Source organism: Trachinotus anak, unplaced genomic scaffold (genome assembly GCF_046630095.1).
Source record: "Trachinotus anak isolate AG129_WGS33_773 ecotype Australia unplaced genomic scaffold, CSIRO_AGI_Tana_v1 ptg000010l, whole genome shotgun sequence".
Classification (NCBI taxonomy): Eukaryota; Metazoa; Chordata; class Actinopteri; order Carangiformes; family Carangidae; genus Trachinotus; species Trachinotus anak.
In genome coordinates this window covers 27,825,129-27,848,370 of record NW_027273861.1, presented here as the reverse complement: position 1 = coordinate 27,848,370, position 23,242 = coordinate 27,825,129, and the positions used below count along the sequence as shown (strand labels likewise).

The window sequence follows — 23,242 nt, the reverse complement described above, 5'->3', positions numbered from 1 at the left end:
TTTCCCGGGGTCTAGTGTAAATAATCCTCCCGGCCGGATGTAGCTTTCATCCTCAGGACCTCAGACTTGAGGTCCCACAGCCCAATGGGCCCAGGCCACTGTTCGCCCCCCGAAAACCCAACGCATCAAACACACAGCACCAATCAGCAAATCATGTAACAGGAACGCCAGCTTTCATGGCAACTCAGATTGGTGAGTGAAGAATGTGAAATATTCCTCTGTTCGGTCCTTTGCTGTTTCCCCTTCAGGGATTTTGTTTTTGGGGGGTGGGGTTTTGTTTTGATTAGAAGAACTTGGGATTTTCTATGTGACGGCACATCCGAGGCCACCCACGAAGCCGGTTAGCTGTGCAAAGGTTCCACCGAGCTGTCTGATGAAGAGATAGCTGTCACTTTCTCCTTAGCCCCTCAGCCTCTACTCTCTCTGTCAGATAATACACAGAGCAGGAAGAAAACCAGAGGTCGACAATAAGAGGGAAATGTGGTATCTGCATTTATTTTACTAGTATCCCAGTTTCTCATTTTCTCCTGGCTCTTTCACTCTCACTCACTCTTCCTCTCTCTGTCTCTCTTGTAGGAGCGAGTGATACTGCAGACACTCTTTTCCAGGAGGTCTTGGGGCGGAAAGACAAAGCTGACTCCACACGCAACGCACTCAACGTGCTGCAACGTTTCAAGTTTCTCTTCAACCTGCCACTCAACATCGAACGCAATATCCAAAAGGTACAAGTCACACACAAGTTTGTACATGTGGTGAACAAAACACCAAAACCAACACCAGCACACATCATATGTAAATGTCAACTACTGTCCTCGCCATCTTGGCAGCGCCTGACTCTGCCTAACTCCCAGCTAATCCAAAACTGGGCAAAGAGGTGGGGCAAGTGTGGAGCTGAGACTTCGGTGAATGCCGGTTTGTGGCAAACATACACTCACTCACCTGTCAATCAAAGTGACATGCCCTCAATTATGCAGAACTTTAAGCTTTAATAAAATGTAAACGTTGAGTTACATTGCCTCTGTACAGTCTTCATGAAGGAGGAAATTAGCTCTAGAGACCAAAACCGTTTTTGTACCAGGCTGTAAACATGTTATTCCTGTTGTAAAGTTGGACATTTTAACATGGGAGTCTATGGGGACTGACTCACTGCTGGAGCCAGACTCTAGTGGTCACTAGAGGAACTGCAGCTTTTGGCACTTCCCTGTTGGCTTAATTTTTCAACCTGGGAGGTTACTGCTTGTAATGAGATATTAGATCATTCATCCAGAGAGGAAAGCTTTCATTGCTCTGTGTGATGGAGGTTGTAAAAATCTATTCTCCAGTCTGCACTCAAGGGACTTCCCTGACGATGCAGTGTTTAGATCTGGTTATTTGTGATGCCATTGTTTTCATCCTGGTGTTAATGAAACTACTCCTGAGTTCATTTAGCTGTCAAAACAGGACATTGTTGTCTAGAAATGTGGCAGCAGAGAAGAATGCTTTCACTGTGCAGACCACCAAGTCCTGTGGCTTAATATTCCAAAAACAAGCTATCGTGAAACCTAATGGCTCCCATGAGAAGCTTCCCATGCAATTACCAGTCAGCCCCAAAGTGTAACCTCACTTCACTCCACTTAACTTAATTTTATTGTCATTTTGTGGTAAACTAGTCTTTTAGCAACCATTAAAAATAAAACGGAAGACATACAGTGAATAAATACATAAATATATACATGTGAACAAACCCAAACAATCAAAAACAAATAAACCAAGCACCTAGCTTCCACTGATGCTTGTTACACAGGCTTCAAAAGGCAGTGGTACTGCCCCAGCTTTTCAAACCTCATGTATATGTTTTTGTTAAAGCAGAGTTGTTCATTAAATCCTGTGAGGCTGTAGATTTTGCATTACGTTCATATCTGTCTATGTAAGTAAACTTCAACTTTTCCTGATCAGATTTTGTATGTTGACAGTTATTGTCAGGATTTTTAAGACGGTGCTTAAACTTCTTCTGAAGTGTTGAAATCCACAAGAAGATAAATCTCTACTCTTAAGTATCAAAAACCATCTCAATGTAGCTCGTGAAAAAAAAAAATTAAAACATTTCAGATAAGAGAAACCAAATCCTGCAAGGTAGGATGGTGGGTCCAGGTGGGCGGGGCTTGGGGCTTGGCTGAGAGCGGTGACTGCTTTGTTGTGACATCACAAAGTTCCAGAAGTCCTGACGGCTGGTTTTAAGGCTCAGTTTCTGAATACAGGCTGTGTGCATTTCTCTGTGGACTGAGGCTTTGATACTTTCACAGGATTTAGAATATAGAACCTAGACCTGCTTTATAATCACAAACACATGGAAATGCCACTTCATACATTGTGGGACCTTAAAGCTGTTTTTGGCCTCACAAGATAAAGAAACATTGGGCACAATGCTTTGTGATCATTGATTGTTACACCAAAGCCTTTTCAATCCTATTTCTCCTGTATGTACAGTGTATTTGTTTTGGCTGTGATCCAGAGGGTGGAGCTAGAGAGGCTTAAACGCACAGTGTGTGTCATCATTGATGAATCCAACTGAACTGACTTGTCTTTCCAGGGAGATTATGATGTGGTGATCAATGACTATGAGAAAGCCAAATCTCTTTTCGGCAATACTGAGGTCCCTGTTTTCAAAAAAGGTAAACAGATCTTTTTCCTTTCAACAAATGAATGAAATTAGCTTTTCCCAGCTTTGTAGAAACTGCTTACCGTCATTAATTTGGTGTTACTCTACTCTGTGTAGTGTATGCTGAGGTTGAGACGAGGATTGGCGCTCTGAGGAGTCTCTTGTTGGAGAAACTTCTGCAGACGCCGTCAACGCTGCATGACCAGAAGCGATACATCAGGTCTCTTTATATTTTTGTTATCCTGCGACAGCTCTTTCAAATCATCTGTCTGTAATCTGTTGTGGTCTTTATACATCTCATAAACTTTGATTTGTTTTTACTCTGCAGTAATGAGTTAATTATCTGCACATTTTGCACTTTTTTGTCTTCATCTTTATATGTTATGCAGTCTCGATGTTGCGTACAATCTGTAAACATCAAATAGAAAGTCATAACATATCTCTTATACTCCATCATTACCCTCCGCTTGATTTCTTTGATGTCTGACTGTCATGTCTGTGTCATCATTTACCAGAACTTCATCCTCCATCTACTTTCTTCTATCTGCCTCTCACTTTTCTCCGAACGCTCTCTAACCCTCTCAGCTTTCTGTTGTCCCACTTACCCGTTTCTGTTTCTATTTTTCTCTCTCCCTCGCCTTTCTTTCCTTCTCCTCCCTCCCTTCATCTGTCTGTCCATTCATCCTTGCGGTCTCTCCCGATTTATTATTGTTAAGACCGACCTGTCAGGATCACAGAGACCAGTTCTCAACCACACGGCAACATCTTTCATCCTGCTGCATTAGGCACAGCTCTGAACGCCCACTCAGCTCCTGTTTACTCTTGCTGTGGATGGTGTGTGTGTGCGTGTGTGTATGTGTGTTTGTGTGAGAGAGAGAGTCTTGCTCTTTTGAAAGATGCCACCTAATGAGAAACAAATGAGTGGCTGCTTCATAGGTTGACAGTGGAGAGAGCCACGCCACAGCCCTGAGTGACTCATCTGAGAACCCACAGGTCACTGAGTGATGTCCAGGACATAAACGTTTATGAGAAGGATCATGAAGGGTGGGGTGGGTAAGAGGGTGAAGTGTCAGTGGGGTCCACAGGCATAAAAAATTCCATTATTTCATACTTTGATTTCATAGTTTTGTTTTTGAATGCATCAAAATTTATCAGAGGTTAATAACAAATATTTTTTTTAGCTTAAAAGTCTCACATATTGAATTTATGTTATTTTCACAGTAACGACTTCATTATTTTTTATTTATAGTCTTTTTAACTTTATTCTTTCTTTTGCTTATTGTTGAACTTTTATATTTACACAGTTATTGAAAGCCTCTGTTTCTTTTCTTGTGATTGCAACATCTTTTGAAATGATTCTCATTTAAACCCCACTGAACACTATATTTAAAGCCAGTGTCAAAAATACCACATAATGATATGTTGATAAGTATTTGTTTTTAAACCTAAACCATATTCATATGATTGATAAGAGTTTCTCAAATGAAGTTATTGAAGAAGTAGCAACACACAGTACATTGCGCTCTGCTACAGATGCTCTGGTTTGTGCTGCTTCCACTGGAGGGTGCCAGATTTGGACATTTTCAAAAACTACACAGTGACTTTAAAGGGAATTCATGAGTAACCTTTGCTCAATAATGTGAAATTCTGTATGATAATATCATCTTGTAGATTTATTGCTTAATTTGATAATAGGCATCGTCCTTTATTGGTGTCTATTCTCCTATTGACTGTTCATATACAAATGAAGGGAAAAAGAGAGGAAAATCTTGAATAACTGAGCAGAGACATATCAAGCATAAACATGTGTATAATATTCCACAGCCTTGACAGTCACCAGGTCTGAACCCAGTTTAACACCTGTGGGAGATTTTGTTCTCTCTTTTAAAGGCACTTTATGTTGCTTTTTCCTTCAATATATAAAGTGTGTAGCTCTCTCCTCCATCCTGCGGGCCAGCACTTCACAGATGTGGAAGTTTCTTGTCTTTGAATATCCATTAATCACACCTGTGTGTTTTGTGCACGTGCAGGTACCTGTCTGACCTGCACGCTCCAGGTGACCCAGCATGGCAGTGCATCTATGCTCAGCACAAGTGGATCCTGCAGCTGATGCAAAACTGCAGAGATGAGTTCATCAGTGGCCAGAGAGGTGACAAACACACACACACACACACACACACACACACACACACACACACACACACGTCTGAGCTGACTATCTTTAAACAAAGTGAAAAGCCCCTATTTAGCATTTCCAATCATGGGGCTGGGGGATGTCATGTGAGTCTGGAGATAGCTGAGGAAAGAGAAAGCCAGCTGCCTCTCCGTGGTACCAGCTCTCTGTCTGCATTCCCCCCTCCGTCATCACCCCCACCCCCCTCCACCTCCCGCCTGTTCTGCTCAAGGCCCGCGTGTTTATTTTTTCATGAATATATGAATAAGATGAAAGTGAGGCAGCACTGGCTTTGGATTTGGGTTTCAGGGCTTGACATGTTACTGCACACACAAACTCGCACACAGCTTCACAGATGGATTGGAACAATTAACCCCAATTAAGCTGTTCCTCTGTTAAATCAGCCAGCAGAAAAATGTGGATGTGAAACCGTCGATGCAGGAAGAACAGCGATTCGCCAACCACACTCAGAGACACACACACACACACACACACACACGAACACACACGAACACACACACACACACACACACACACACACACACACACACATATACATACACACTCCTGCACCCATACAAAGGCACCCACACAAATACATTGCAAGTGGGTGGCTGCCTCACATAGAGCAGCTGGAACATAAACATGTCTAATGCTAAGGGTAACAGTGGTTTCCGGGGCTCAGGCTTGATGGATCTGGGGGTTGGTTTGCTCCCTGCCTCTCCACAGTTAAATATCAAGTTGATTATCATGTCAGGGATGGCCCCTTTTTCAGTCCACACTTGCATTCCTCAGCAGAGCAACATGTGGCAGGGAGTGAATCTGAAATCACATGCAAATCACAAGCAGCCCAACTACTCTGAAAGATTGCTGGTTTGCAAAAATAGACAAAATTACCTTTATGACTGTTATCAAACGAGACTGATGAGTGTTTCCTGATCTACCACCATTATAGTTTGGATCCAGTTAAATTCAGGCAGTTAAATGACTCGGTTAAAGATATAAAAAGATGTTTGTATTTAAAACAAAACTACACTTGACTGTTTCCAGCAGGCAGGACATGAGTTGCAGTCTCCACTGTTGAGATCATGTGATCATGTAAATTCAGTGACCTATTTGCAACAACCACATGAGATCACATGTAAGGAAATATAAATCTAAAGGTCATTTTAAAGGTCCCATATTTTAAACTTTTACAGTGTTTTACTTGAAGTGTTGATATCTATAAGAAGATATAATCTAGAGATCTAGTAACAACAGGTCTGTCAGCCAATCAGAAGAGAGACTCTGAACCTCTCTTGTGATTCTGAGTGGGCGGGGCTTGGGGCATGGCTGAGGGTGGTGACTGCTTTGTTGTGACATCACAAAGTTCCAGAAGTCCTGAAGCTCAATTTAATGCTCAGTTTCTGAATACAGGCTGTGTGCATTTCTCTGTGGACTGAGGCTTTGATACTTTCACAGTATTGATATAGAACCTAGACCTGCTTTATAATCAGAAGACATGGACATCTACCTTTACACAATATGAGATCTTTAAAGGTAGCCTGTGGAGTTTTCTCATAAGTAAACACAACTCTGTTTACATTCAGTGTTTCTCATCACATCTCGTGTGGCATAACCAGCCTGTTTAAAGCAGTTCTTTCTTCATGACACTTTTGCAAAGCTGAATTTTTGAATACTTTCAAACCTGTATTGTTGACATTCATGTCATGGTTAATTACTGCCAACTAGCATCTGTCGATCGGTGATATTAACGGGAAACCTTCGGCAGGAATGTGTATTATGTAACTACTTGTGTTGCTTCACATGCATCCTTGTTTGGGTCATGGATTTATTAAGAACTGGACTCCATGTTCCAAAGTGGAACCCACCCAATTCATTCCAGTGAACTTTACTCACTGGACATATGCGCCAAAAAACAGTTTGTCATGCTTTCTCAGGCTTTCACTTATTTGGGCCATCTTTGGCTGAGCTGCCGGACCTCCTGCTGATTCCTCCCACTGAATAGCAGATAAATGATTTACATATAAGGCTTTTTCATTTTAAGTGGACATAACAGATTGAATTTGGATGACACTAAAAGTCCTGTTGCAGTTTTTGTGATGCTTTATTCACCCTTTTGCAGCTGTTTCAATGTGGCCGTCCTGTGACCTGCAATTCCAATTGTGTCCACTACACCAAAGATTTCTTTAAAGAAGCTATTTGTAAGTTTAGCTATTACTACATAGCTAACATTAGCATTGACAGCTGTTTACTTCTTGAAGAAACATTGCTAATTCACCATCAAACTGAATTTCTTTACTCATCAACAGATATCTCAAGTATCCCTTCTTTTCTTGTACTGAAGTTAGCATGCTAACCAGCTAGCCTCAGTCTGGTCGGACTGTCCTTGATGGCTGAGACTCTCTGCAGGACTGATAACTAAACAGCTGTTCATGCTAACACTAGCTATGTGGCATTAGCAAAACTTACAAATATCTGCTTTAAGGCTCAGATTGTTCCTGGGGTTTTGCTTGGGTGCTTGTCAAGCACACAATACACACAAAACAGGGACTCGTGAAAACAGCACGACCACTTGTCAGAAACTCCACAGGGTACATTAATGTGTTGACCAGCACTGTCACTTTCCTGCTGAGAACAGCCTCATACACACATACAGGACGGTGCACACGATCCCACCGTCTTTCTGTTGTGTGCTCTGTGTGTCTGCTGCAGACAGCTGTCTCCTGTCCCCTCTGCTGTCACACTCTCCGCCTCCTCCCCTCACACACACCTGGTAGATATTTACCATCCCCAGTCGTAGCTGCTCTCCTCTCGTCCCAAGTACGAAACCCGTGCCTCCTGAAACATCCCTCCACCCAGGCAGCCCTCGTACAGCCACGATCATAAAACCACATCCACTACATTCCCCCCGACCCCGCTCTTCCTCCCCCCTCCTTCCTACCCTCACCCCTCCTCTTGTATAATCAGGATCCCCCTTACTGGTACCTCACAGCCAGCTCCTCTGCTGGCGGCCTCCTCTTCCTCCTCGTATCACATGTACCAGCTCCGTGTATTCATACGCCGTCTTTTATGCTATTGTCAGCATCACACGTTGCAGGGATTATTCCTCTGTGATGGGTCAGCCGTATCTGCGGTAACTGATGTCATTTTCTCTGTCTCTTGTGTTCCCCAGTCAGGAATATGAGGCCAGAGGTCGTTCTGGTGTAGTTATGATTCCATTAATTACCCTATAAATTGCCTCAAACATAAAATAGACCCATCCATCTTTGTTGGAACAAAAGCCTGAAACCAGAGTTTTCTTGTGAGGAAGCATAGCAGTGCAAGTTGCTTCCGTATGTCTAAACATACTCATCGTGCCCTGGTGCTGCAATCTGACTCTGCCCAATTCAATTATAAACTGCAGTCCTCTTATTTCCTGAACAGCGCGTCTTCTGCCAATGTCAATACAATTAGCAGGAAATTTCGTTCGTAGGAAAATAGATTTGTCAGTGAACAATTAGAGGGATCCTGGCGTTCTCGCGTTTGACAGGGAAACATGCGGTTGTGATTTGAGCCCAGTCAGTACCACTCTTGCAGAAACGTGGTAATTATTACACTTCAATTAGCATGTTAATCAGATGTTTACATGTATCAGTGCTGGACAGTATATTCCTAAGGGTCATAATTTTACCATAATTTTTAATGGTAAAAAAACTGGTGAAAATCACATTTGAAAAAATGTAAATGATACAAAAACACAGCAGAAAATCAAATTGTAAAAATGAAGTGTGCAGGACAAACACTAGTATTTTTTGCTATTTGTTGCTTTTTTACTTTCTAGGAGAGATTCTGTTTTTTTTTTTTCTTTCTTTTTTGTTTGGTTTTGTTTTTTCCTTCATCCCCATTTTACTGCTGTTACCAGACACATCTTCTAAGCAGCCAGTGGCTCAAAATAACTTTGTTTACTGTAAAATATAGAGGCTAGTGTTTCGCAACAGGAAGCAGAACAGCTTTTGGGTCTTTGCGGACATAAAATACACATGAAAATCTAAAGAGTTTTTTATATTCTCTGGTGTGGGAATTATACCACTTTTTAACAGGAATCTGTGTGTATGTGGGTACACACTTTCACATTCACTTGAATGTGTGTGTGTGTGTGTGTGTGTGTGTGTGTGTGCATATGTGTGCGTTTACACAGAAAGTAGGCTTTAGGCTTATGTGGTCAGGGTCAGCGACCCCATGGGGAACAGGAACTCATCCGACCTGCAGAGAAGCCTCAGACCTGATGAGGAAGTGAGCAGCGGTGGCTCACATTGTCTCAGTGTCTTCAGCAGTCAAACACAAAGGTTTCCACATTTTAACCTTAAAACGTTCAACAAGAAAACAACGTAGTCGTATAACGAATAGTTCGAACACGCAAGACAGCCCTGCATACATGCACACTCACACCTCAACTGTTACACACACACAGAGTTGTGCATTCTGAGGACTCCGGGGGTTCAGCCGACACCTGGATCAACAGCAGCTCTCATCCCTGTAAAGAGAGAGGAAAACATCACAGGCAAAGACCGCACAGCTCCATATGGGCTATTTGTGTGTGTGTGTGCGCGCGTGCATCTGTGATGTGAAAAAGCTTCGCCTGTTTACAGATAATTTGACTCAATTGAGAATTTCCTTACATTTTCTAGACTGGATTGCTGTGCTGTGTAAACCGCCATCACCGCATTTGCTCCTCTGCTTGGGGATTTCTCAATACTTGCTTACACTCTACATTCAGTCTGTGACTCACCAATACACTTTTCTCTGTGTGTGTCAGACACATGTTTTGGAAATGTGGCCTTCAGTCTCCCACCATTTAGACACACAACATGTAGGCGTAGTGCAGCGTTGCACAAACTTGTTTCATTTTCATTGTAGTAAGTCCGATCCCCTCTCAGCACTGTGGCGTTTCACTTTCATTCCTGTTTGTTAACTTTCACCCCCATTCTTCTGTTATCCTTAAGTAATCTCACAGATTCATTGCACTCAGGTTATCTCACGAGCCGAGATAGGAGTGTGTGGTTGCAGGAGTACTTTCTCATTCGGCGGTGCAGCACAGCTCCCTGTTGCCATCTAGGGGAGCTCCGGTGCTCGCCTGAAGAGCAGACATAACTGAGCCCAGTGTGGCCGATGTAAACCCACTTCACCCCAGCGCTCGCAAAGCCCACAGCTCTGTTTCCTCATCCTGGAAACAACAGGACATTCTCTCAGCTGTGGGCCGGGGCAGAGATGGATCAGAACACAAATAAAGAAAGGCAGAGAGGGCCCAGGGAGGATTGTTTGGTGTGAAAGCCTGCTGAGCTTATTGAGGAATGTGGAATTATGAAAATGGCTTATTTGATTATTTGATATGGTATGTGTGTCCCCCCCCTCGTTTTCATTTCTCATCTCCTGCCTTCCTCTCCCCTCTCCTTTTCGTTATGTCTGCCAGTGGGTGTCGGAGCTCTGGACCTGGAGGGAGATACCCGTCCGTTGGCCCTCGGCAGGCTCAGCCACACTGCGTCTTTGAAGAAGGGGGGCAGCCTGCGAACACCGCGACCCTGCAGTGAGCACCACATGACTTCACAAAATCACCCACTCGCTCAGTGCTCAGGAGGGGCTTCCCTGTCTGAGCTAGACTCTACAGTGTACATTTGTTTGTGTGTGTGTGCGTGCACAAGGCTTCGGGGAATCACTGTAGAAGACTATAAGGAAATTGCAGCGACTCTCCTAACATCAGTAACCGCACAAACAGAAAACAAACAACTGGAGCCTCCTGTGCCAGGAAGTTAAATGTCTTGCTCTGTGATTCTTTGAATTACAGAATCAGGCTGACATTTTTAAAATAGTGACGTTTGCTTGTCCATCCACAAAGCCCTCAGCATAGATATGTATTGACTGTCAGTGGGTTTGTGTAATACGTGTCTGTCTTTGTTCCAGCCTGGCGCTTTGAAACCCCACAGCAGGTGCAGTTTGTGGAGAAGCTGTTAGATGTGGTGATCGGTCAGCTGCCCAACTTCTGGAAGCTCTGGATCTCTTATGTTAACGGAAGTCTTTTTAGTGAGGTAAATACCTGGGCAGCCAAGAAAAAAAAATACAGCATACAATGCACATAAATGATCAAAAATAATGATTTCTCACTTTCCTCTAATGGAATATAAAATAGTTTTGGTCCTTTTGCACCAGGTTTTGAGAAACCTGTCTGAGATTTCTTCCTCCGCTCCAAAATAGTGGAAGTGAATAGAGTTTCATTTGTGGTTCTCAGAGTGTTGAAAAGTGGCAGCAGCAACACATCCTTCTAGCAACAATATCCCTGTTACTCTGAATAATCCATACAACACACCGCAAGCAGTTGGTGACAGAAAACTTGATTCATGGTAATTTGGGTGAACTGACCCTTTTTTCAGGTTTAAAAAATCCCATTGATTACAATGACTCTACAGAACTGTGTTGATTCTTTTCTTTGATGGTTTTTCTTTTGGGGCCTAATACAGAGATATTACTGGATTAGTCCAGACTTCAGTCTAGTTTCTGGGAGTTTAACTTGATTGTAATAAAGGCACTAAAGCTACACACCAAAACACAATATTTAGGACTCTGTGGTTCTATTTGGGGTGTTTTATTTCTGTAGCTTTAGATATGAATCTTGAAATGATGAACCACCACACAATTCCCATGTTAAAAAAAAGTTTAAAAAGTTTTAAGTTCAATCAAAATAAAAACAGAAAACACTCAGGGATGATGCACCTACTCGTACCTGTTTGTGTGGAGGATGACTCATATCTGTAGTTTTCAAAATATCAAACCGTGTTATTTTTCTCCACAGACCGGAGAGAAATCTGGGCAGGTGGAAAAATCCAAGAAGAATGCCAGACAGAGGCAGAATGACTTTAAAGTGCGTCGCTTTATGACTCTTATTTACACTAAAAATGCTATTTTGAGATTCTCACTCATCACAGTTGTTTTTTTTTTAATAATGTTTGCTGCTTGTTTTATAGAAAATGATCGAGGAGCTTACCAATCGGCTGGTGAAGCTTATTCGGGGCGCTCTCCTTCCCACCACCCTGCCACAGGGCGAGCTGAGCCTTTACGGAGGCTGGGAGAACAAGACCGAGCTCACCGGAGCCTGGCTTACACAAATCATACACACTGTCAGGTTCTCACACTTATTCTTTAAACTGCTGTTGTGTCTCGTTGTTTGTGTGCAGTTCGGTTTATATTCATGGTTGCAATGCAACTTCATGACCTGCCACTGTCGTCTCCCACCCAGGGCTTGTCACGAGGCTCTGTCTGCTATGGAGATCCCAAATGATCTGCTGCAGGTGATCCAGGATCTGCTGCTGGAGCTGAGAGTTCACTGTCTCATGGTGACGCTGCTGCACACCACAGAAGGTGAGAGGGGACTCTGAGCAGGAGCAGTCAGTGATGGACATTTCATCCTCTTCTGTTTTCAATTATCTTCATTAAAAAATAATGAGATTTTTGGAATATCTTATATATACAGTATATATATATATATATATATATATATATATATATATATGGTCTGATGGTCACATGGGAAGGTATATGTGTGTAAAAAAATCTTCTATATTTTGGCACCTTTTTTTTTTTTTTGGTTATCAGAATGAGCAAGAGCGGTTCTCCAGTTTCAGAATGCATACCAATTCTAAGGAGGTTTTTAAATATGTAGAGGCAGATGTAGAAAGGTTTTTGCTCACAAAAGTATGCGCACAGAAAAAGTGTGATTTTTGCATGTGCTTTTGTTGTTGCACTGGTTAAGCATTGCTGAGCTTTGCAGCCAATTTAGAACTGCACAAAACTGTACAAGCTGTGGACAGAGGTGAAACGGCACCAGGAATATCTTGCAGAACAATAGCACAGGTATCAAAGCACTGTCATTCTGAGATCGCAGTTTGATTGGTGTCCGTTGGTGCATGAGTTGTACCATTTCCTGTTAGTTAAAAATGGTAAAGTACAGGATTTTTTTTATGCTAACTGCAAAAAACAATATAAGAATGAGTATACAGTACATGTTATATACACTAAGTATGTAGCATGGAAATGGGACAAAACAATTTTTCTTTTATAAAAACTGAAAATAACTTAAACAAACTTTAGTTTTTTTGCAGGACTGCTAACATTATTTTTCCATCTGCTGTATAGAATGTATATAATGATTTAGCATCATTATATTATATAAAGGATAGGATTTAAATTTTTCATAAAGGACGCTGGAGTTGATGAATATGTCATAACCTTGTGCAGACCCAAGGCAGACGATAAGGACACACACCTATTCTCCCATTGAATATTTGTTGGTCAGTGTCCTCAACTGTCACCTTAACCTCATATAACTTCTATAGTAGTAATGGAGAAAGTGTTATGAGACTAAAACCAGACAGGCTCGGTTTCATTTGTGGTTAGGTATGGTCATTTTGAGAAGAGTGACTGGTTTTCACTGAACTTTTCCCCACACTCACATCAAATTGTGGTCTGGGCTTAAAGAGTTTGATTTTATTTCACGTTGCGGTTATATTTTCTTTTGTAATGACCCTGTGTGAAAGGGATCACACTTTATATATAGAAAGTTTTTTTTTTTGTTTTTTTTTGTCTTTGGGTTTGATCGACTGCAGAGAGTTTTCAGGTAATCCCCCTTTCAATTCATATTTGTCCTTTTTCTTGACCCCCCAGATGTTAAGAGGCTTGCTGAGAAGGAGGACTGGGTTGTAGATAATGAGGGCATCACCAGCCTGGTAAGGATGTTATTGCATCAAGCAGGACTTCATATTTCATAATGAAAAATGACAGACACACTTCACAAATCTTCATGACAGACTTGCACTAAAATAAGTATCAGTTTTGCACTTTGTGTAATAAATTTTCACCTGTTAGCTGAAACTGATGCACCTTCTCTTTTTTTTTTTTTTATAACAAGAAGAGGAAAGCTTGTTCTTATAGCAGTACATGAGCTTTGTGGAGAATACAGCAGTATACTGGCTGTTTTACCATGTAGCAAGTGTAAATTGTTGGGGTGTTTTTGTTTTGTAATCTGTGTTAATATGTTGTGTTTCTGACCTTGGTCTTTTTTTGCAGCCCTCACAGTTTGAACAGTGCATGGTCCAGATGCTGCAGTCGCTCAAAGAGCCTCTGGAAATCAAAGCAGGAGAGATTAATGTAAGAGAATCACCTGCAAATACAGTCACTAGAGTTACTGAAGAATTGTTATGATAATCTTGCCCAGTATTTTGACGACTTCAGTTAACTTTATTAGGTGTCGTATTGATACTTTGAGTTTTAGGTGACTTCATTGCATCAAGTGCTCCATATAGGTTTTACATGTATAGAATGAAGTGAAAAACATTTTCACTGCGAACCAACCCAGAGAGTTAGTTCCTGCAGATGCAGAGTCATCATGAATAATTTTCTCATCATTGAGAAAAACAGTCATGACTATGATTTTAGCTGAATTCTTGCAGCCATCTTAAAGGCTAAAGGCTAAGCAGTGAAGCTGTTGTACAAGATAGTACTGAAACAAGGAGACCACTCGTGACACTCCTCCTTTTAGGATAAAAATTACAATCAAGACTTTTCAGTTAAATTAATGGATTCAATTTATTCTTCCACAACAGAGACTAGGTAGAGTGGAGCACTGATACACAATGTATCATGGCAATAAAAGCGCTCGACAACCTCTGATTTTAATGAAGTTGATTTAAGTTGATCCATATAATATTTAAGCCAGGCAGTTTTTTTCTGATGCATGACATTGTGTCCTATTATCTTTGCTTCAGGTGCTGCAGTTAGACCAGGTCCAGGACCAGGCTGCAGAGCTCAGTGTGAGCATCATGAAGGTAAGATTCCTCAGTCTGCAGCCAAAATGACAAATTCATTCATTTGATTTTTAAACCTGGAGTCCTGAAGTCTAGACACCCATGAACTCATTAAAGAAACAGTTGACCCATAGTCTAAGTTTTAAGTCCACTGTTTAAAGGCTCCTTTACACTGTCTTGTGTTGGGCTGTCCCATATTTCTCTCATGATTGTCTTGTTATCAGTAAAATCATAGTAGAGAGTGGTCTCAGATAGTATTGTAAGTTCCACCAGTGACCGATTTAGATCTTTGAAGACCAAAGACTGCTTGTGTCAGATTCCTGACAGTGTCAGTAATTCTGGACCTAAGTCTCTCCATGGTGTAGCCTCTATGACTCATGTTATGGCTGTTTTACCAGCCTCCAAGATCCCAGGCCGCTCAGTCAGCAGTCTGTTGTTTTTACTCGTGTTCCACTGAATTAATCCAAACTTATTGTTAAAACCCAGTATACTCACACTCAGGCAGGAAAACTTGAATGAGGGTTTATTTCCATATACCAGCATCACAGCAGGTGAATCGCTTTTACATCTCAGCCTGGTCTGTTACTGACTTGATGTTCTACACACTCACAGCACTAAATCTGTCACATTTTACACAGTCAAAATCTTATATCGTTCCAGTCTCCACTGACTTCTCAGCACCTTCTTACTGCTGCCTTTTCCAAAACACCAAAATGCTTCATGGCATAATCACCTGTCTAACTGCAACCAAATATACATTATACATGTTAATAGAAAAGAAGCACAACCTTTGTATAGTGAACTATTTAACATATACATTGACTATTGTACAGACTTTAATAAATTTAACATCTATGTCCTAACAGCATACTTAATCCAAAACACAGGATATGTACTTAATTGGCTCTTACAACCCACATCTACAAACCAACCAATCAAAATATGACATGAACTCACACAGAACACAATGGTGAGCTAGCATAATGCTACTGCTAAAAACAAGAAATTCACTTTACAGTGTCGGCAACTCATATTTGTGTCTTTTCCCAGTGCTGCGGCCGCCGTCACAGTCTCCTCCTTCTCCTCCCTTCAGGATCTGGAGTTTATAACCTGTCATCTGTCTTTTTTGTCCTTCAGTCTGACACAGATTCCCACCAAGAGTTTATATTTTTATTTATATACTATGCAAACCATGAGATCACGTGAACTTGTGAGACTGTTGTTACTTTGCAACACGACTCCTCTTGTGTCGCTGTGCCTGAGATCTGAACCTGTTGTGAACTAAGCGAGTTTATCATGTAGAGTAAGATATGACTGTGGTCCTTTTGTATTGTGTATTTAACAACATGCCCGACAACTGTATCCACATGTTCACCTCAGGTTTTCATCTACTCCTTGGAGCAGCTGAGCACTAAGACAGACGGAGACTTTGACACATCTCAGTAAGTTTCATGCTCATATGTCTTTGATTGAAGTGTGTTTGATTTTAAATGCATGTCATGTTGAAATCTCTCCTATGCGCACAGCAACATCGCAGTGGACTTGTCCTCTCCAGATCGGTTTGCCGGTGTTCAAGAGGGCTTCAGTCCAACATCTGTAAGCGTGATTTATTATTTCCTTTAAACTGTTTGGGGTTAATACACCTGAAATCCCACAGCTGGCGACTGCCAGCGTCATTAAAGCGTGGGTCCCTCCTTCACACATGCAGACAAACGTGTCTCACTCATTCAAACCACAAAATGTTATCAGGCTGTTTCCTGGTTGTGGACAAGAAGCAGATACGTCCTCATTTCCTGTAACATGTTTTAGATGTTAGTGAAGGGGGTTAAGCGGAGGGGAGGAGGAGGAGGACGAGGAGGAGGAGGAAGAGCAGGGCGTAGAGTACTTCTGGTAAAGGGAAATGGAGCAAGGTGCAGATGGGGATTCCCCAGCCCCAAATATGTGAAGCAGGGGTGAGGGAACCAAACTCAACTGAGTGCAGCTGACCAGAGTTAAGACTAGTATTACTCATGATATAAACTCGTGCTTTGTAAAGCTATAAACTAGGAAGTTACTGTTTACCATTACTAGACAGGTGTCAATTTACATCAGCCCACTGAAGCCCACTCTTTTCTTGTATATAGATCTGCTGCCTGTGATATTTCTGTGAAAAACAATTTGCTGCCAACGATGATAATATGTGAAGGACAAGTTTGAAGGTTGACACTTTTGGAAAAGTTGAACATTTTAAGAGATTAGGGAATTTTGGAAAGTGAGGCCTTGTGCAAAGTGCAGTTTAAGAAAAGCGAATGTATTAGGAAAGTGAGGACATGTAGAGAAAACAGAACATTTAGAAAAGTGAGGCTATATTTGAAATTGGAAAGTGAGGACACTGACAAAGTAAGGACATGTTTGATAAGTGGGCACCAGTTTAGAAATGTGGGTCTCTTTCAAAAGTGATGACATTTTTGGAAAGTGAGAACAATTTGTCTGGTCCTCACTTGTTGTTTGGGGTTAAGACTTGGTGTGTGTGTGTGTGTGTGTGTGTGTGTGTGTGTGTGTGTGTGTGTGTGTGTGTGTGTGTGTGTGTGTGTGTGTGTGTGTGTGTGTGTGTGTGTGTGTGTGTGTGTGTGTGTGTGTGTGTGTGTGTGTGTGTGTGTGTGTGTGTGTGTGTGTGTGCGCAGGAGCAGCGTCTGCTGATCATCCTCAGTAACTGCCAGTACCTGGAGAGACGCACCTTCCTGAACCTGGCCGATCACTTTGAGAAACACGGCTTCACAGGGACAGAGAAGATCACACGGGTCAGTGTCACACAGCAGTTTTTACCGTTTCATATCCACGGCTGTGCTTTTGAGAAGTTCAACTCAAGGAAACAGGACTCAGCTCTGTCTCATTCTGCTGATGAGAAATGTATTGTCATTAACAACGAAGCAGATCAGAGATGCTGAATGTCCCTCATTGTTTTCTGAGCAGAGATATGACTGTTGACTTACAAAAAAAAAGTAAAGGTCACTGTCATGAAAGCTCAGTTCTACATTTCAGCTTCACACATACACACAGACCTAGTCACACAACTGCACACAATGACTAATGGCTGAATCACAAAGCAAAGAAGTGTTCAGTTGGTTTCCCAGTAAAAATGGGTGAAGACCATGTTCTTTGAAAGATTGTGGTGTGTAGTTAATATTTAGAAAAAACGATAGAGGCGACAGTTTGTCTAGAATTTAATCCTCAAATATTAACATAACTATGAGCATGAAAAATAAGAATTTCCTAGTCACGCACCTTGCAAATACTGCAAAACTGAAGAGTAGAGTAATAATCTCCACAAGGTTAAAACATCTGCTATGGAATAACAGATGTATGTATGGAATGCATATTGTTAAATAATATATATTATTTATTGTCATTTGCTATGTATATAGCTATATATGTTCAGTTGAATCACATTGTTTTTTTAGTAACAATCATATGTTGTTATTGTTTCACAAAGTAATGATTCTAAGCAAATTGTTTCAACTAAACAGGTGAAAAATTCATATATGAGAATTTATTACTTGACTCCTCAATCAGCAGTGAATAGTGCAGCAGATACTTTGATTAATAATTAACATTTTGATTTGTTTTTCAGGGAAAAAAACGATCAAAACTTTCTGTTTCCATTTCTGTTTCCGTGCCTCCGCATTAACGACACGCCGTGTCCGGAGGCATCTTGTTTTCAAGTTGTTTCGCTGTACATATATCCGTCCGCCCGTCCTGTTCTCGTAAAGACGATTTCTCATTAACCGCTTGAGGGAATTTTTTCAAATTTGATACAAACATTTAATTTGACTCAAAGATTTTGTACATCCTCACAAAACTGGACTGATTGACAGAGGCATAGGCTGTAGATCTAGTTTTTCTTTTTCTTTTTTCACAGATGATTAAATTGTTTTTTCAAACAAAAAACTTGAAGTTGTGAGCGGCATTCCTTTCTAATATTTGGTAAATTGGAGGATTAAGCAAGATTAAGAATCTGCAGTCATGCTAGCAGCTCTGCGAGGCTGTACTTAGGGATAGCATTGTGCTGAGCTAAATGCTAATGTTAGCATGCTAACATGCTCACAAAGACAGTGCCTCCATGGTTATTTTAAGTGTGTATATTGTTTATCTTAGTTTAGTGTGTTAGCACGCAAGCATTTGCTATTTAGCACTAAACACAAAATACACCTGAGGCTGATGGGAGTTTTGGACAAATTGAAATTATGACCTGATGATGGTGGTCGAGGGATGATCAAAGTCAGTGAGGTTAATCCTCTGGGGACCATGAATGTCTGTACAGACGTTTATAGAAATCCTTCCAGTAACTAAAGAGATATTTCAGTCTGGACCAAAGTGAATTGACCCTGACACCATGACACTGACTTCCCTATAACCAAGCTGCTGGATTGGTCAGAAACAATCAACAGTTATTTTATATAATACATGTATAGGAGTGTGAATCAACACTGGAGAAATATTCAGTTTTATGTCATGATGTTGTTGCCATAGAGCGCAGCCAAGTGTGTTACACTTACAAGGAACTGACTCAGGTTGTCAGTTGCTCTCAAGATATAAATATCGACACGCAACTAAACAAAGGCACAAAACCTGTAACTACTGAACCTACAAGACGTATGAAAAATATATATATATGTTTTTGGTTTTTTTTCAGTATCTGTAGATACTGAATAATTTTTTATTATTCAGTATCTACAGATAAAATTGTTGCTTAAATAACCATAAACATGGCTGGTGGTCTGCTTTGAAGTAGTGTAATAATGTGTGGCGGCGCAAAGAATGTTACGTGAATGTTTATATGTTTCTCTATGTGTGGAGGTGGATTATGCATTTCTGTTAATGGATGGATGTATATGTACAAATGCTCTGCCTTTGACCTGCCAGGTGAGTGTGGACGCTGTGCGGGAGCTGGACAGAAAACTGTTTGAAGCCTACATTGAGAGACGAGCCGACCCGATCGCTGGCTCTCTGGAGCCCGGCATCTACGCAGGATACTTTGACTGGAGAGACTGCCAAACACCGACAGGTACTGTACAGCACAGCCTCACTGGAAGCACATACCGTGAAGAGCTTGCATGTGAAAATGTCTGTGCGCTAAAAACCTGGGATGTCAGAGGGAAATCACCCACGGCAACCACTAACTGACCCCGATAATATCACAAATTAGCCCCGAACAGTCCTGTGGGATGAGAACTTGACGTGTCTGGTCTGATCTGGGTTGTCGTGTTTCACATGTGTCATGTGTAAAGTACGACTCTTTGATGACTTACTGTAAACACCACTGAGATCATTGTTTTGGTCCCCCTAAAAGTCTCATGGCATTTGTGTGTAGCTGTGGGTGTGCAGTTTTGTGTGTACCAAAGGTTTAGTTTGACTTATTGCTCACCAGATGCACTCTAAACCCAGGTGAAACTTAAATGTGTATATGTGGTTTACCTTAGCACAGGATGTGAAGTAGCATGTCAGAGTGTGTGAGCGAGCTCGGAGTGAGTTTTCAGATGGGCAGCAGCTTATTGTAAAAAAAGACGGTGTTGATCGAAAGTCAGGCCGAGCTCTGGTTTGTTCCTGCCGGTGTGAGTTCGTGTGTGAAAGAGGAACATTTTGGACACTAAACCACAGTTCTAGGATATGAGACTTTCACTTGTTGCAGTTTTTGTGTGGGTCTCATGTCAGTGTGTGGGTGCTGCAGAGCATTAGAAATCCAGTTTCAGTACTTTCAGTCTGTTCTTGCCTCTGGTTGTTTCACTGTTAGAGGTTAGGTTTTAAAAGTTCATGGCAGAACATTAACTGTGCTGCCTCTTGTCGTCCTCACAGCACAGAGCTGTGTTATATTGTTTACAATGAAAAACATACATACCGCTGCACTTCCACTTCAATCTATCTGCATTATTTTCTTTTGTTGGGAAAAACCTGTCATTACTCTTAGAGTCAAGTATGTGATGTTAATTAAGCAACATAAATGGAGATTTTCTCTTGTGTGGTCACATTTGAACACAAATGGCCGTGGTCCAGATGAGCTGTACAACCTGGCTGCGTCTGTCAACCTTTGCATCGTTTCCCTTCAGTCTGCACAGTCACTTGTCTTCTCCCTGCAGTTCCCCCAAATCTTCTTAATCATGATTAATCAAAGATGGTTCCTTTTGGTCATGTGCCTCTATTTTTTCATGTTATTTTTGGGCAGTTTTTTTCCTTTAATTTGATAGAGATGTTGAGAGAGTGACAGGGAAGTTGGGAGAGAGAGAGAGAGAGAGAGAGGATGGCATGCAGAAAAAGGCCAAGGCTGGGTTTGAACCCAGGCTGCTGCACTAAGGACTGAGCCTAAGTGGTATGTGCTCCACCATGTGCTTCTATTTTATCCAGTGATTTTCACAAATGGCTACAGAAACCTGTCTTACACTCAGGGCTTGGTATCATGTGAAATCTTTCTATATGAGTTTCTATATCAGTACCAAAATGATACTTTCTTCAATAGTTTTCTTTGATGGATATAAAAATGTCTATGTAATCCTTTTTTCATGTAAAAAAGAAGTGAAAGTCTAAGTAAATAAATGCAGAGTTATGCTCAAACACATGACTATGAATCTTCCTTAAAGAGGAAAACACAGCAGCAGCTTCAGAACAACTGCAGGGATTCATCCCTGTCCTGTTTTACTTTTCATTCACTTCAGATACTTCCATATAACACACCCAGCATGTTCAGTCAGCTGACACTATAGACTGTACATAAAAATGGATGAAGGTCTGAAAAGTGAAGCCAATGCTGAAGAGCCTTAAAGCTGCTTTCTATGTAATGACCATCAGGGGACGACTCCACTGGTTGTAGAAAGAAGCCTGATTGTATTGAAGTCTATGGGAAAATGTCTCTACTTCTCTCTTGGTTTATTACCTCAGTAAACATTTTCCTGATGAGTTTATGGTCTCAGCCTCTAGTTTCAAGTCTCCTTCAATACAACATGGTGTTCATTTTTTAAATTATGGTCCATTTAGAGGAAAATAGACCATAAAGAAGGGGATGCATTAAGGCAGGGCTACTGTGTGATTGACAGACTGAACCACACAGCGACTGACAATCAGGATGGAGAACATAGCAGGTCAGCTCCACCCCTCCCTCCACCTCAGCTCCACCTTCTTGTCCAAATATGGTTTCTTCTGGTTTCAATAAACCAAGATGGTGACAGTCAAATTACAAACTCCAGGCTTCAGAACGGCAGCTCACAAACCAGTGGGTGACATCACAGTGAGTTCCCACTTGGTTGACACGTCAAATGATGCAGAGCTGTGCGATGCAACTGTTGTGTATTCCACTTCACACCTGTAGATCCTCACACTTTCTGTTATGTCACGTTTCTGAACCAACGACTGTTGTAAGCCTCAGGTTAAACTTCATGGTGACAGATATTTTAAAAAACGAATTTCTGTTTCCAGTTTGCATCTCGTCATCCAGGTCACCTGGATTTTGATGAAGGTTGTGGGTTTTTTCCCTCAGGTGTGAGGAACTACCTGAAGGAAGCCTTGGTGAGCATCATCACAGTGCACGCTGAGGTACGAGCAGCCCACACACCTCCTCCACCAAACGCCGTTCACACTGCGTCTTTGCCTCATCTGTTCACCACCAACTTTTTTTCCTGTCTCAGGTCTTCACAGTTTCCAAGGATCTGGTTCCTCGGGTTTTATCTAGGATTGTTGAGTCGGTTGCAGACGAGATGTGTCGCCTCATGCAGTGTGTGTCCTCCTTCAGCAAAAATGGAGCCCTGCAGGTACGCACTCACATGCACACACACACACGGCTGTAGAGCATTTAACCACTCATATTAAGACCCTGACTCATAAGTCATCCCCCCACACTTGTTGGGGATTTACCAGGCATTTCTGATAATGCCATATTTCAGTTCAAACTACCAACTGCTGACAGTTAACAGGGCTCATTTGATTTCATCGGCTCTGATGTTCCTTTTTTTGTAAACCCCAACCCCACCCCCTCACCCTGCATCAACCTCAGGCTCGTCTTGAACTCTGCGCTCTGAGAGATGCCATAGCCGCATACCTAAGCTCTGAAAGCAAGTAAGTGCAACACACACACACACATTCACACGGTGGCACAGACAGGAACTCACATATGTGCCCAGTGATTTATGGTAGCGAATGTCACAGACATAAATCTTAGCAGTCGCACATCCCTCACTACAATCCCTATTTATGTTACTTGGTGGGTCCTGGAAAGGAAGTGAAAGTAATCTGGTTCTGCTGTGTGCACGCACCACAGTGTGTGTGTATGTGTGTGCATGTATGTGTTCATGTGGGTAGGTCAGTGTGCATGCCTTGATACACACCACACACACTGAACCGTATTTCTGTTTTTTATTGACAGTAAATGTCCTTTTCTGAACAAACTTGTAACTGAGCATCTTTTACGTAGCGCCAGCTTCAAACTGGCTTTGGACGCCCTGCCTCAGTTACACAGCGGAGCCGATAAGAAGTAAGTCTCACACTGGTCCGTGTTACTCATAAAAGTGATTGCGACCTTTTTGTGTTTGCTTCATGATTTAGAGATTAATTTCTAATGATTCAAGTGTGTTTTTA

The 23,242-nt window shown here is 41.6% G+C and overlaps 1 protein-coding gene across 2 annotated transcripts in view; it reads left to right on the top strand.

Moving 5' to 3' along the window:
- Positions 1–23,242, top strand: part of exoc2 (exocyst complex component 2) — a 47,144-nt gene that overhangs the window by 23,323 nt on the left and 579 nt on the right. For both annotated transcript variants that reach the window (XM_071486556.1, XM_071486555.1), the window contains exons 8-27: positions 577–722; positions 2,570–2,651; positions 2,756–2,858; positions 4,669–4,787; positions 10,264–10,377; positions 10,752–10,876; positions 11,638–11,706; positions 11,810–11,967; positions 12,082–12,203; positions 13,506–13,567; positions 13,908–13,988; positions 14,606–14,665; positions 16,025–16,086; positions 16,171–16,240; positions 17,308–17,424; positions 19,547–19,688; positions 22,149–22,204; positions 22,297–22,419; positions 22,662–22,723; positions 23,079–23,138. In XM_071486556.1, coding sequence (XP_071342657.1) covers positions 577–722; positions 2,570–2,651; positions 2,756–2,858; positions 4,669–4,787; positions 10,264–10,377; positions 10,752–10,876; positions 11,638–11,706; positions 11,810–11,967; positions 12,082–12,203; positions 13,506–13,567; positions 13,908–13,988; positions 14,606–14,665; positions 16,025–16,086; positions 16,171–16,240; positions 17,308–17,424; positions 19,547–19,688; positions 22,149–22,204; positions 22,297–22,419; positions 22,662–22,723; positions 23,079–23,138 — 1,933 coding nt within the window. The remainder of the gene's footprint in view (positions 1–576; positions 723–2,569; positions 2,652–2,755; positions 2,859–4,668; positions 4,788–10,263; positions 10,378–10,751; positions 10,877–11,637; positions 11,707–11,809; positions 11,968–12,081; positions 12,204–13,505; positions 13,568–13,907; positions 13,989–14,605; positions 14,666–16,024; positions 16,087–16,170; positions 16,241–17,307; positions 17,425–19,546; positions 19,689–22,148; positions 22,205–22,296; positions 22,420–22,661; positions 22,724–23,078; positions 23,139–23,242) is intronic.